The sequence below is a fragment of the Mesoplodon mirus genome, assembly GCF_964341445.2.
Source record: "Mesoplodon mirus genome assembly, chromosome: 8".
NCBI lineage: Eukaryota > Metazoa > Chordata > Mammalia > Artiodactyla > Ziphiidae > Mesoplodon > Mesoplodon mirus.
This window is the reverse complement of record NC_138984.1, coordinates 30,877,018-30,890,585: the sequence shown is the minus strand read 5'-3', so window position 1 is coordinate 30,890,585 and position 13,568 is coordinate 30,877,018. Positions and strand designations below refer to the sequence as shown.

Below are 13,568 nucleotides of genomic sequence, written 5' to 3'. Positions count from 1 at the left end.
TCCTTCCACATGCTGGGTTAAGGATCACAAAACGTCATGAAACTGCCGTTCGGGAGTTACCCAGGTCTGGGAGTAAAAGGGCACAGATCCTGAGGGGGAATCACAATGTCCCGAAGAAGAAAGAGGACAATAAATAATGAGGAGAAATTCGGTGTGTCAGGGATGGGATCTGAACTGGCTGTCGTGAGGCAGCGAGGCGTTGAGTTCACTCGGCTGGTGCCTTCAGTGTCTGGGGCTCTCGGAGGTGTGTCCGCATGGGTGATGTGGGACTTTTGTTGTACATGTGGATGAATGTCTGGCACTCCGCTTTCCTAAGACACGTGGTGCTCTGGCGGTGATCAGGCCCGCAGCTGGCGCCCGCGAGGTACATACTGGGTGTGAGGTAGACTCAGCGTATGGGGGGCTTATTGGAAACGGCCGGTGGTCTCATGTGGGCAGGGCGAGAACTCCGTTCGTTGTGGGTTGGCTCTTGGGTCTCAAAGGAGAGCGCTCATCCTTCCCAGTGGAATCGGGAACTGAGGGAAAGGGTCTCTTCTCTTACTGCCACAGTCCCAGCAGCCCCTTGGTCGGTCAGGTGTGAATGATCAAAAGGCGACACAGGTGGTCCAATCTGGAGAAGCCAAAGGCCTTTTCCAAACAGGGCCCCCTTGGCTCCTGTCACTGCCCCAAGGCAGCTTGCTCTTGCTGGTGCAACTGGAAACCTCAGACCCAGAAAATCCTAAACTATAACGTTGGCACTGTTTCACTCGGGAAATGTGAATTTTTAAAGGAGTGGATTTTTAAAAATTAAGATCGCCATAGTAACATGGCACCATTCATCTGAAATCATGGCTTCTAGATATTACCAGGTGTCTCTCTCTCTCTCTCTCTCTCTCTCTCTCTCTCACACACACACACACACACACACCATTTCACAGATAAAGTGAGAGACTTAGCAATTGAAAGACTTCCCCATCTTGACGAGTTGAGCCAGGTCTGGTTTCTCATTGCCTGCCTTTGTTTCAGGAAGAGTTACCAAATGTCCCTTGGACATGGCAAGCCAGAGTCTGGCCTGGGTTGCTGGGAGCACCCTGGACTGAGTCCTCATCCCAGCCTGCTCTTTTTCATACCCTTTCTCTCCAGCCTCCCTTTTCAGTAAGAAACTGGTAGAACCCAGAAGGTCAGCCAGGCAGGTGAGGGCCAGCAGCTGGGTCGGGGTGGGTACAGGGGAGGGGGAGGAGATTCCCCCAGCCGTCTCCCTGTCTAGGCTCAATGACTAAGCAGCACTGGCCAGAGGGATACTGTAGCGTAAGCCAATTTTAAAAGCGTGCAGATGGACCGGGATGCTATTTAAAACACCATTTGCAGGAAATCTGCTTTTGGAAATACCTTAGCACTGCACATTTTGATAGAATGCTGTCCTCCCTGGCTTTATCCCTGGTATTCGTTCTGCAGGGAAGATATTCCTGAGGATGGAATTTAGCTCCCTGGGCTCCTTTAGAACCGTTCTTCTCAACTTCTTCATATCAGATACATCCTCCTCTCTCTTTTGTCTCTCTCTCTCTCCTTTGCCTCCTCTTCTCACCCGAGGCTAGATTTCTTTCCCTAGGAGCCAAGGGGTAATTTCATTTTTGTTTTGTTGTTGTTGTTGTTTGGCTTTTTAGCGAATCAGTCCTGCCCACATAAGGGACGCCGGGGCAGAGGAAAAGTCCTTTCTGTCCGCATTAGAAATTCATTCTCTTGGTCCCTAGAAGGAGGCAGCAGAATGGAGAGCCTGACAATTAAGCATCGCCCCCCCGCCCACCATGCTACCTCGTCCCCCCTCGGGTGTGGCAGGCGAGCTAGGAGACCTGCCAGGTTCTCGCCTCCGGGGCTGATCTCTGCTGCTCCTTCATTAGCAGATCTACGCCCGGCCGTATTTCATGTGCAGATTCCGCACCGTTCATGGTGCGTCAGCGCGGCTCTCTGGCTGTTCGGGTTGAAATAGTTGAGTGAACCGTGCCAAATAGATTTGTCAAGTCTGCTGCAGTTTGATTCGATGCCATGAACGGGAGGCGGGGTGAGGAGGGGACTTGGGGGCAGTGCGGGGAGAGGCTTCGTCTACGCCCCCCGGGCACTACCACTGAGCTTCTCTTTGCAGCTGCGGGATGGTGGGCGCCGGGCTCGTGGTGCTCAGTGGTGGGCTTGAAGGCAGGATTCAGCCAGCAGGACCTGTGAGCAAAGCCCAGCAGAGGTGGAGGCAACAGGCTGCTGTGCTCCGTGGGGCAGGGGGAGGGTTTGCGGACATGAACCAGGGCACAGGGCGTGAGGAGGGGATGGTGATGTTTGGGGCAGAAATGTGGGAACTTGATTTCAATCCCCTGGTCACTGTCAACACCAGTGCAGTATACCAAGGACCAGGGAATTGGGAAAGTCAGAGAAAAACAAGATTAATGAGCTCTCAGGGTAGTGGAGGATGGCTGTGCTATTCCCTTGCAAAACAGTATTTACAGTTTGGACCCAGACTGGGCTGAGGCAAGGCCTGAGCCTGTGGGGGAAGACTTCCTTGTGGCCAGGAAGCAGGGACGGCCGAGGAACTCTTTTTCAGTCTCCCACAGCCTGTGAGCAGCCTCTTCTTAGTCTCTTTCCATCCAACAGGTAACGATGAGGCTGCCGATGAGAAAGGCATTACACTGTGGCCGGGAGTGCGGCAGATGTCCTCCTGGCAAAACGCAGCCCAGTTACACAGGCCACATGTACAGCACATCCCCAAATCCTCATCCAACTCCACATGCCATAAAAAATGGAACCTATGATTTTCCTTTGGGGGGACCCTCCTTACGCGAATTTATGGAGTAACCGCAAGGCAGAGGGCTCTTCTGCCTGTTAGAGCCCATAGCCAGTCCACGTGCCCCCTTAGATGATACAGATTGCTTCACATATATTTCTTCAGAAACCACAAACATAAAACTACTGCTTTGGTTTCACCAGCTGTATTAATAACACCCCAAACATAGACATAGTGTTGTAAATACAGGAGTAGAAGGTTTGTGTGTGTGTCTGTAATTACAGGCACAGTTATGAGCGCACGGACCAAGGGAGGGGTGTGGAGGAAGATGGGAGGAGCTGGAAGGCACGAGGCCTTGGCCAAGATCCTGCTCACCTCGGAGATGCTGCTTCCGTGAGTCTGCCCTGGAGGCAGTGAGACTGAGGCTGGTGCCAGGGCAGGAGGATAGAAGCCATGCCCTTATATGTCTAAGCAAAAGCCCTTGATTTCAGTTCTCCTTTATTCGGGAAACATGGGCATCCTTCTTGCTGACGCTGCTCTGGTTACCTTGCTCTTAGTCACAGTGTTGCTAGGCTGTTCTGACGTATTTGGAAGAAATCCCGACTAAAAGAAAGAGTCTGTCGGATACTTCCTGTGCCCTGACGGCCAGATTGAGGATGGGAGGGTGAGGACGGGGATCAGGTAAGGTTTGGGTCCAAGAGTTTTCAGAATTACCCTGTAATGAGTAACAGAAATGCACTAAGCTCATCATATTAATGTAATGATGACTTCCAAGGGGCTTGGAGAACCCTCAGGCACTGGCCCATTTGCTTCAGAATTTAACAGTGTTTCAGACTGTGGAATTGAAGCTCTCAAGGCAAGTAATTTGCCCCAGGGACATGGGGAACCGTGGAGTCCCTTGGAAGGCACCGGTCACCAGGCTTTGACTTCAGGCCAGTGTTTCCATAATCTGATCCAGGTCTGGCTCACCATCTTGCATCCAGAGGGAAATTGGCTTCCTCGATGTTGCGTCCACGGGTCGAGAGGTGTGCATATTCATGGAGATGTGAAGTCAAGTCGTGCTTGGAGGGCATGGCTCCAAGCACGGGGCTCAGCATTTTGGATTTGGGGCCCCATCATAGAATCCTGAGATGTAGCGTTGAATGAAGTTGCTTTGCGTTTTGCGTTTGATTTGGCCACATCCCTTCAGAACAAATAAACCCCCGCTTCAAAAATCCTCTGTACTACATTTAGTTTCCAAATTAAAATGAATTGTTGTGCAAGCCATTTGAGAATTTAAAACCCTCTGTGAAATGATCAGAGACTTAAGAGGAGAGGGGTGTCATAACACCACACCCCCCAAATCAGCCAGCCAACAGTTAGAACCGTGTGGCGTCTTTTTGCAGATCTTCTTGGATGATGCGCTACGTGACCTTGGAGATCTCTCTTCACAGCTCCGAGCCTCAGTGTCTCCGCCTGCCCTAATGGAATGGTGCTGTAGCTACTGTTGGCAGAGCGCTTTGGGATCCGTGGATGGAAGGCTCTCTGCAGATATAACTATGGCAGAGCGCTTTGGGATCCGTGGATGGAAGGCTCTCTGCAGATATAACTATGGCAGAGCGCTTTGGGATCCGTGGATGGAAGGCTCTCTGCAGATATAACTAATGTATTAGACCCGCAGAGCTCTTCTTGAACAGAAGGAAGTTATCAATTTAAAAATAACAAGGGATATCCCGTGGGATATTTACTGCCTCCTTTAAAATCATAGGTCTGGAAGGGACCTGATGAGTCATCCAGACTTCTCCCTGCATCTGATGGGGCCTGTGCTTGAGCTGCCTCAGGTTAACGGTACCCCTCATTCTTCAGTTAGGAGTGCAATTATTCCTCCAATGAAAATTTTTAGGTTTTCAAAAAATACATTTTTTTTAAGCTTCCTGGTGGATGACTGGCTTTTCCTTTTCCTTTTTTTTTTTTTGTGATACGCGGGCCTCTCACTGTTGTGGCCTCTCCCGTTGCGGAGCGTAGGCTCCGGATGTGCAGGCTCAGCAGCCGTGGCTGACGGGCCCAGCCGCTCCGCGGCATGTGGGATCTTCCCGGACCGGGGCACGAACCCGTGTCCCCTGCATCGGCAGGCAGATTCTCAACCACTGCGCCACCAGGGAAGCCCCCTTTTCCTTTTTATTGTAATAATTTTGTTTACTGTCTATAAGATTAAGACAATGACTCAAACCATCAGCTAGCAGTGGGCATCAGACTTTAGAAGTCAGGGATATGATTGCATCGTCTAGGGTTATATATGTTTAGAAGAGGGCTGATGACCTTTTCAAATTCAAGTCCCCCCAGTTTATCTGTCCCCCTCAATTATAACCAAGAATAATCCAGGGCGCTCGGTAATTAAGTTTCTCCCTTATCCATTTGCCATGAGATGAGCTCAGACCTTTAGCCTCTCCACTTAGGAAGCTCCAGGGAAATTTTCATTATACACAAGCTTGGAACCTTTTCTCCATCAGGCTCCCATGGCTGGCTTCACCCAACTCCCATGGGTGCTGAATTGTCTCCGGGAGCTGAGGCCAGCCTCCCTGGTGCTTACAGCCTTGCTGCTAAATTCCTCATGCTTCCCGGGGCCCACTGTGTGTAGGGGCCAGTGGGGCACAGCAGATAGCAGGGGATGTGGAACGGCGCCGTGATTTCGCTCGGGCTGTGAAAACACACGCTTTGCCCTAACCTCAGCCTCCCTAGATGAGCAGTGGGGTGAACACCTCTCCAGGTGGATTGTCAGGTTCTTTGCCGTCACCGGTTCCCTGCTCTGTGCTTTCCTGAGATTTCACCCGGAAAAGGAGTGCAGGTGGCAGGTGGACTCAGCAACCTCATTCCCTGTAGCTTTTCTGCTCTCTTTTCCCCACCTGGAAGTTAAAGGTGCCTCCTTAAATAATGTGGCGGGGTCTTTGTAGGAGGCTTTCAGTGTGGAGGCCCTTCCCACCCAGGTAGAATGTCTGTTTCCGCCCCACCTTCACAGGAGGACTTCCGGCCCCTTGGTGCTCTGATGCTCCACTCTCTCCCACACCGTCTCTCCTCCAGCCCCAAATCCCCGAGCTGCCCTCCTCTCCTCTCCCCGCTCAGGCTTTCCTGACTCAAATCCTGAAACCCTGATCCTGTTAGTATGCTGTGTTCCAGGGCTCAGTGTCTCGTGCGGGTAACATAATCCCGCAGTGAATCTAACGGGCCCCGCCAGGCATACACATAGGGGGATGTGCACATCCCAGCACCTCAGCCCCCAGCCCCAGAAAGAAAGCGGTCTCCCTGCCCTACAGCCCACGACCAGCTCCTGCTTGCTTCTCTATCTCCTCCCTGACGTCAGCAAAACGGCTTGATGACGAAAGCAGCCCTGAAGTAAAGGAGGAAGAGACAGGAGGGCATCGTGGTCATAAACAAGCATTTGGTGGCTCGGGAATTTCTCTGCCCTACCCGCATCCCTTCCCTCCCTTAAATTCTCTCTCTCTCTGTCTCTCTCTGTCTCTCATATATATATATATTTATACATGAGAGAGACATCCTTTCTGATTCTGTATCTGGCTAAGTTCCCACATTCACTAGAATAAGAGCAGCTTTTAAAAATTTTTTATAGTCTTTAAGGAAGAGTTTTAAGAGAGAAGTGTCAGGACCATGATTTACAAACAGGAAAAAAAAAGGTCCATTACCTTAGCATCATTTCCCGAGTGCAGCATTCACCCTCACCCACACCCTTGCCTGTTTGGTGCAACAAATTAATTAAACAGGATGGCATTCATTGATTAACAATTTATTTCTACGTGTAGCCCCGATGGGTGGCTTTAGAGAAAATGCAAGGGGAGGAGGTGGGCGTGGGAGGGCTGGGACTAGGTTCCGCAGTGAGGATGAGTCGGTACCATTGTTTCTGAGACAGATTTTTTTTATGCGCTCCTGGTTTCCCCCGTCTCTGCCCTCGACTCCTGTCATCTCTCTTCTCTGCCTGCTTTGTTCTCCTCCTTCAGTGTCTGTGCCAAGGAGATTGAAAAGGAGAACTTTGGATGCAACGCAACATGTATTAGTGGAGAGAAGTATTTAGTCTTTAAAAAAGGAAGAAGAAGAAGCTCTCCTACACAATTTCTACCTCAGGGCTCCAACACTGTGTTGTCTTTGAAAATTTTCCTGCTTTCTGTGCAATCCCTGGAGCTGGCCACGTTCAGATATTTACAGCAAACTAGAAATAAACTATAGATCACAGCATAGGGCATGAAGAGACGGGCATGCGCAGATGCAATACTGAAGCCCTATCGGGAGGGAGTCTATGCACAGAATGAGGGCCTGCCTTGTGGCGGGAGGTTAAACAGCCGGGAACACTGTGAGGCTGCACCGTGTCCTTCCACCAAGGAGCTCAAAGACTTTGACGGACATGGAGCATCTACACTGGCCTGGGCACCTGGATGTTGATGTTCAGAGATGAACGGTGTATGGGAGAGGGATGTAGGGCTGGCAGAGAATCCCCCCACATAGAGGCCTCCAAGGTAGGCCGTGAAATGCTCGCTGTTCTCAGCAGTGCCTGAGTCACTGCATACTCTTCAAACAGGACTTTGGGAGGGGTCAGCAGGGAGAGGTGGTATGACTAGGAATGGGGTGAAAGACAGAGAAAAGATGACCTCAGTGATGCTTTCTGGCTAGATGTTTCTTATTAGAGTTTATATATTATTTAATGTGTTTTTTACATAGTATTATAGTCCATGCCTTATGAGCTCACAGGAGTGGTCAAAACATGTTGATTTTCTTTTCCTGGGGGGGAGAAGATTGGGGGTGGGGGGCGGTGAAGTTGTAGATAATAACCGAATTGGGATATTGGAAAGCAGCCAATTTAATTGGCAGATGCCCCCCTCCCCCCTGAGGTGCAAATCAGAAAATGCATGAAGTGCTGCTGCTTTCTGATTCTGTCTTACTGAAAATAAACCAAAGGGCTCAGGAATCAATTGGAAAGTGTTGGATTATGTTCAGAATTCAGCAAGGCACCAAATGGATTATCCAAACCACTTCTTGTCCTGAATTGGGTTTTTTTTTTTTGGCGGTACGCGGGCCTCTCACTGTTGTGGTGTCTCCCGTTGCGGAGCACAGGCTCCGGACGCGCAGGCTCAGCGGCCATGGCTCACGGGCCCAGCCACTCCGCGGCATGTGGGATCTTCCCGGACCGGGGCACGAACCCGCGTCCCCTGCATCGGCAGGCGGACTCTCAACCACTGCGCCACCAGAGAAGCCCCTGAATTGTTTTTTAAACTTGGTTTATAGAAGTGCACTTGAAGAAATCTTTATATTCAACATAGCTTCATATATATATATATATATATTAGTAATTACAACATTATCAACTCTATCCCCACCTCTTAAGAATGTTAGGGTCACTTTGAACACACCTCTGGTTTTCCTTTGGGCAGGAAAGCAACCATATTCACATTTCTCTTTTAAAGTTAACAAAACTGTATACCATCTGTGACATCCAGCTTTTAAAGCAGATGTTAAAATGTGATCACCATGTTTGATATACGTCTATCTGGGTATGCCATATGCTGACAACCACTGAGTTTTCTCAGCAATATGGACTCCTCACAGGCCTGAAAATTCCTGGCCTCGAGGTGGGATTTGAGAGTCAGTGGCTTTCAGAACTTCAACTTCCCCAGTTGAACAAAGACCTATTTATTGCTTGTGACGTGGCTTCCAGTCCAATATCTGGGTATCATGTAGGCACTGGAGCCAGCAGGGAGGGCTGGTAGAGTTTAGTGTCTACCTGCAAGCGTGTTATGGACTTTATTTTCCTGAAGGAGAAATCAAGGTATCTAAGGTTTATTGACTGGCCTATAGTGATTCAGTGAGTTGGAAGGGAATAGGGAGTAAAACCAGTTCCCTGGCATCATCTCCCAAGCACACAACCCATTACCTTGCAATGCCAAGACTGGAAGCCAAGGATCCATCTCAGAGAATTTGATCAGAAAACATAGGAAAGGTGATTCTGAAACCACAGAAGCATTGAAAAAGTCATAAAGATGTATAATGTATGATAGCATTTACCAGCTATAAATAGGGCAGTGCGAGGAGAAAAAATAGAGACCTTGGAAATCCACTGGGTCAGGAGAAATAGAAACTGCTTAATATTTCATTAAAAATGGATCTTCTTAAATTGCACTTTGATATCTTTGGGCGAAAGACGATATGTAAGAACTAAGGTGTTGTTATTTATTACCCTTTGTTCTTAATCATTTGAACTGTTATTGAACTAAAACATCAACAAGATATATTCTCCCTCTGAGGGAGGCAGTCACCATGTGTTCTGGGCACTGTTTGAAGTATATGAAAATCTACTTCACTTGTCCACAAAAGCACTTAGGCTACAAGGGACAATGGTAACTAAAATGCCATGCTAGGATGTGGACACTTCCGGGGCAGTTCTAAATGAGAAACTCCTGTGAAGAAAGCCTTAGAATCTGGGGGCCAGAGCGGACCTTACAAATCAGCTCATACAATCCCCTCATTTAATGGAGGAGGAAATTGGGGCCTGGGGGAGGTAGAGATATTTGCCCACACCTAGGAGCTAATTAACAGCAGAGTCTGGCTCCTGGTTCAGTGGTGTTTGGACTTTTTTTTTCCCACTACACCCACCTCAGAGTGAGAGGTATACAAAAAGTTTATTAAAATAAGATGGTATTCCTTCAGCCAAGGGTCCAGAGAGCGGAAGGCAGATATGAGCACAAGGTCAAGAGCAAACAAGACACCGAGAAGGACCTAGGCTTGGAAACAGGAAGGATAATTTGAGGTCACATTGAAAGAGGCTTCATTTGGTTCCAGGGGTGGGAGACGAGTGAGCAAAACTGAATAGCAGAATGAAGGTCAATGTGAGCGCCAGGTAGATGTCCTCAGGGACATAAACCATGTGCCTGCCTCCCTTTCTGGCTGATGCCATTGTAGACAGAGATCCAGGGGCTCAGCCAAGCCTGTGGCCACACGCATCCATGGGCAGACCAGCCCCTCCCCAGGTATATACCCACATGTGTGTGCCCCCCGTGCCCACAGGCAGCCAGCCTTCCCAAGGCAGTCCACAGACAAAGACATTTCCTTACTGAGGAAGGAAAGGAAAGGTTTCTTGGTGTTGTCTGCCAAGGCTGAGAAATGAAGGGGTCAGATAAGATAAAATTGGATGTTAAAAACACGAGACGTGCTGTGTTTCTAAACGGTACCAGTGTGCTGTGTACGCTGGGGATTAGCAGCTGTGTTAAAGTTCAGATCCACTCAACACTCCAATTATATATTCACATGGAAAATCAAGCCCCCGCCCCTGCCCCCCGCTTACGAACTCCTTAGCATCTCCCGTTGGAGGTCACACACAGCCACCGTCACCATCCTCAGGGAGTAGGCCAGTGGGGACCCACCACTGCTCATGAGCCGTCCGAAATAAGCAGAGGGCTGCATTTGCTTCTTCTCTGCCAAAGCAAAACAAAACAAAGCAAAGAGCCTCTGCTTCACGCTGAATTCTCGGAGAACGGATTCATCTCTTTCCCTTGGATTCAGTTCCTCCATCCCTCTCCTCAGAGCTTCAGGGGAAGCCAAGGAACGGACATGGCGAGGCTTAGATCGTGCTGGGCCCTGGGCCCCCCTTCCAGTGGCCCCTCCCCAGCTTAGATCACAGAGGTTCAGGCGCCTCTCTCTTCCCTCAGGCCTTCTCCCAGCTGTCTGGAACCAACCCTCTTTCCTTCTGCTTTCATGACCCTTCCTCATCCTTGGCTTTGTCTTCTCGCCCCTCTTTGTCCTCCGTCACTAGGCAGGAAGCAGCCAAACCAAAGCTGGGAGGGATGGGTGGGCAAGCAATCCCGCCTTGGTGCTCCCTGCGGTCCGCAGGGAGCAAAGGAGGAAACTGGTGGACTGGGACCAGGGCAGAGGCTCCCCAGGGGAGGAGAAGGAGCGGCAAGGCTGGAGCGGGAGCTCCCCTGGGATCAGTGGGCTCGACACCAGGAACGAGGGGTTGCAACTGAATACCGTGGTCCAGGGAAAGCTTGTTTCCTCCTCTCCTTCCCTCTGTTTCTCTTAAACAGGCCACTTCCCCTCACTGGGCAAAAGATATGATGGCTCTGAGCCTTCACCCCCACCATCAGTGGGGTGCTCTTGACAGCTCTAACTTTTGACCTTAGTAAGTGGGAAATATAGAAGGTTCAAGGTTGCCAATGGCAGAGTTCCTGGCTACAGTTCCTAAGGAAGCAAGGAGCACGTTGTTAATTAGCTCTACGCTTCTGTGCTGCTCTTTGCTGTTACCCGATCATTCTACATTGGGATTATAAACACCCTGGGAGCAAGCACATCACTGAACAGCAACTCTACTTCCATTCCACCCATGCTTGGGGACCTTAAGGGCTCCATGACTCCTAGCCACCAACATAAACACTGCAGATGTAGACAAGATGAGAGTCAAGGGAGAAAACCACAAGCCTGAAGTCTAAAAACATGGCAAGGGCTTGAGATCTGGACAGACATCTCTGAGCCTCAGTTTTTTCATCAATAAAGTGGAAATAATAGTACTTACTTCCTGGGATATTGTAGGCCTAATTATGTTTACACAGTGTCTGGCTCAATGCGATTCCAATATACCATTTTCCCCATTCCCCTTGTCCCAGGCCTGTCAGTGCCCAAACAGCTTGCATGTTATAGGTGCCAGGAGCTGAAGGAGCTTGTCCCCCTACCCAGGAGAAATTGCTAGTTGTTGCAGAGTTGCCTGTGAGTGGACTTACAGTCACTTGGTTGTTAGAGCTATGACAGGTGTGATCTAGAAGTGATGGTTAGTGGGTCTTTCCCTTCACTCTTATCCAGGGAAACCAAGAGAAACTTACATATACTTGTTCCAGCTACTCTTTTTCCTTTTTTAATGGAGAACACAAAAAAGCACAAGGTCCATATGGCAGCTATTGATTTGGGCCATCTGGTAAGCTAGGACCTGCTCCTACCATGTTGGATTAGAAGCTACTCTGGAAAGCCTTTCCTCCCATAAGAGATGCATTGGTCAGATGGGGACAGGGATGGATTTCATTACAGGGCAGGGACTACAGTGAGAGAAAGGCAGAGCAGGACTCCAATGGTCTGTCTGCGACCCTGACCCTACAACAAAGACCAGAAAGAACCAAGGAAGTGTTGATTGACACAGGGGCACCGGGGGTAGACAGTGCTTCCACCCTCTCACCCATCCATGGAGCAGGGAGACCTCTAAGGAATTAACAGAAACAATTGTGAAGCACTTTCTGATTATAAAATACCCTGGAAATCTTTCTATAGGCCTGAAACCTGAGGAAAAGGGAAAGTCAAGTTCAAGCTAGTGAGAAGAGAGGTCCACAACCCTAAAAGATGATATTGTCGCTCCATTTTTAAAGGATATTCTACTTTCTTTTTCCTCTCTCTCTCTCTCTCTGTCTCTCTGTCTCTCTGTCTCTATCTCTCTCTTTGTCTCTCTCTCTGTCTCTCTGTCTCTGTCTCTGTCTCTGTCTCTCTCTCTCTCTCTCTCTCGACTTCTGAAAGTGTTTTCCTTTCACGGTGCCTTCCTCTGCTGGCCCTGAGGCCCAGAGGCAAAATTTTCCTTACCTCCAAAAGTTTTTGTGAAGACCATGTATTGTTTTCAACTTAGAGCAGTGTGAGAAATTACATTTTTTTCATGGTGTTTCTAAAACAGCACCAAGGGCTTCCCTGGTGGCGCAGTGGTTGAGAGTCCGCCTGCCGATGCAGGGGACACGGGTTCAGGCCCTGGTCCGGGAAGATCCCACATGCCGCAGAGTGGCTGGGCCCGTGAGCCATGGCCGCTGAGCCTGCGCGTCCGGAGTCTGTGCTCCGCAATGGTAGAGGCCACAACAGTGAGAGGCCCGTGTACCGCAAAAAAAAAAAAAAAAAAAAAAAAAAAAAACAGCACCAAACAACAAACCCACTGATCATTTCTAAGCTTAAGGGAAATAAAATTGAACAGACCTTTTCCTCTCCGTCAAAGACTGCGTGGCTCACCTACACACGGGGATTGCTATAACATGGATTCGTGTGTGATATTACAGGTCTTCCAAGCCAACAACGATGCCACGGAGGTGGTCCTGAACAAGCTGCACTCACCGCTGCTGACACGCTTCGTCCGGGTCCGTCCGCAGACCTGGCACTCGGGCATCGCCCTCCGCCTAGAGCTCTTCGGCTGCCGGGTCACAGGTGAGGTGGGGCTCCTGGGAGGTCGGGGAGCTCTGCGCCCCCTTCCAGCCCTCTGCAAACGGCTTGATTGCACCACGTGACCTCAACAGAAGGCTGGCTTTTACCTGTAACTCCCTGTGTGGGTATTGGATGCACACTGACTCTAGACCCTGCCTTGCCGGCTACCATTTCTTCATGCACGCTCCACTCACTCATTCGCTGCACAAATGCTTACGGAAGGCCCGCTGTGTGCCAGGCCACACAGTGGGAGCTGGAAGTGAATAAGAGAAGGGAACCCGCAGATGGGGTCTCTGACATGCTGGAACTTTCAGGCGGGTGGGCAAGATAGATAATAAACAAATGTAAGTACAGGGGTAATTATACGCTAAGAGGCGTGTGTGAAGGAGGACGGGAGGCTCTGAGAGTGAGTGAGGGGACCTCGCTGAGGGTTGATTGAAAGTTTGGGGACAGCCTTTCTGAGGATGTGACACTGAAACTCGGGGATGAGTAAAGGGTGGTCTGATGGTGACTGAGGGGAGAGCATTTTGGGTAGAGGGAACAGCATGTCCTGGGATGCTGGCAGGAGGCAAGGCAGTAAAGAGCTGGGGTACCACATGTGAAATTAAGATCTGGTCCCAGGAAGGGTTCC

At 49.8% G+C, this 13,568-nt stretch overlaps 1 protein-coding gene across 9 annotated transcripts in view; it reads left to right on the top strand.

The window, feature by feature from the left end:
• Positions 1–13,568, top strand: part of NRP2 (neuropilin 2) — a 116,469-nt gene that overhangs the window by 45,466 nt on the left and 57,435 nt on the right. For all 9 annotated transcript variants that reach the window (XM_082629773.1, XM_082629772.1, XM_082629775.1 and 6 more), the window contains exon 8: positions 12,796–12,940. In XM_082629773.1, the coding sequence (XP_082485899.1) occupies positions 12,796–12,940 (145 nt within the window). The remainder of the gene's footprint in view (positions 1–12,795; positions 12,941–13,568) is intronic.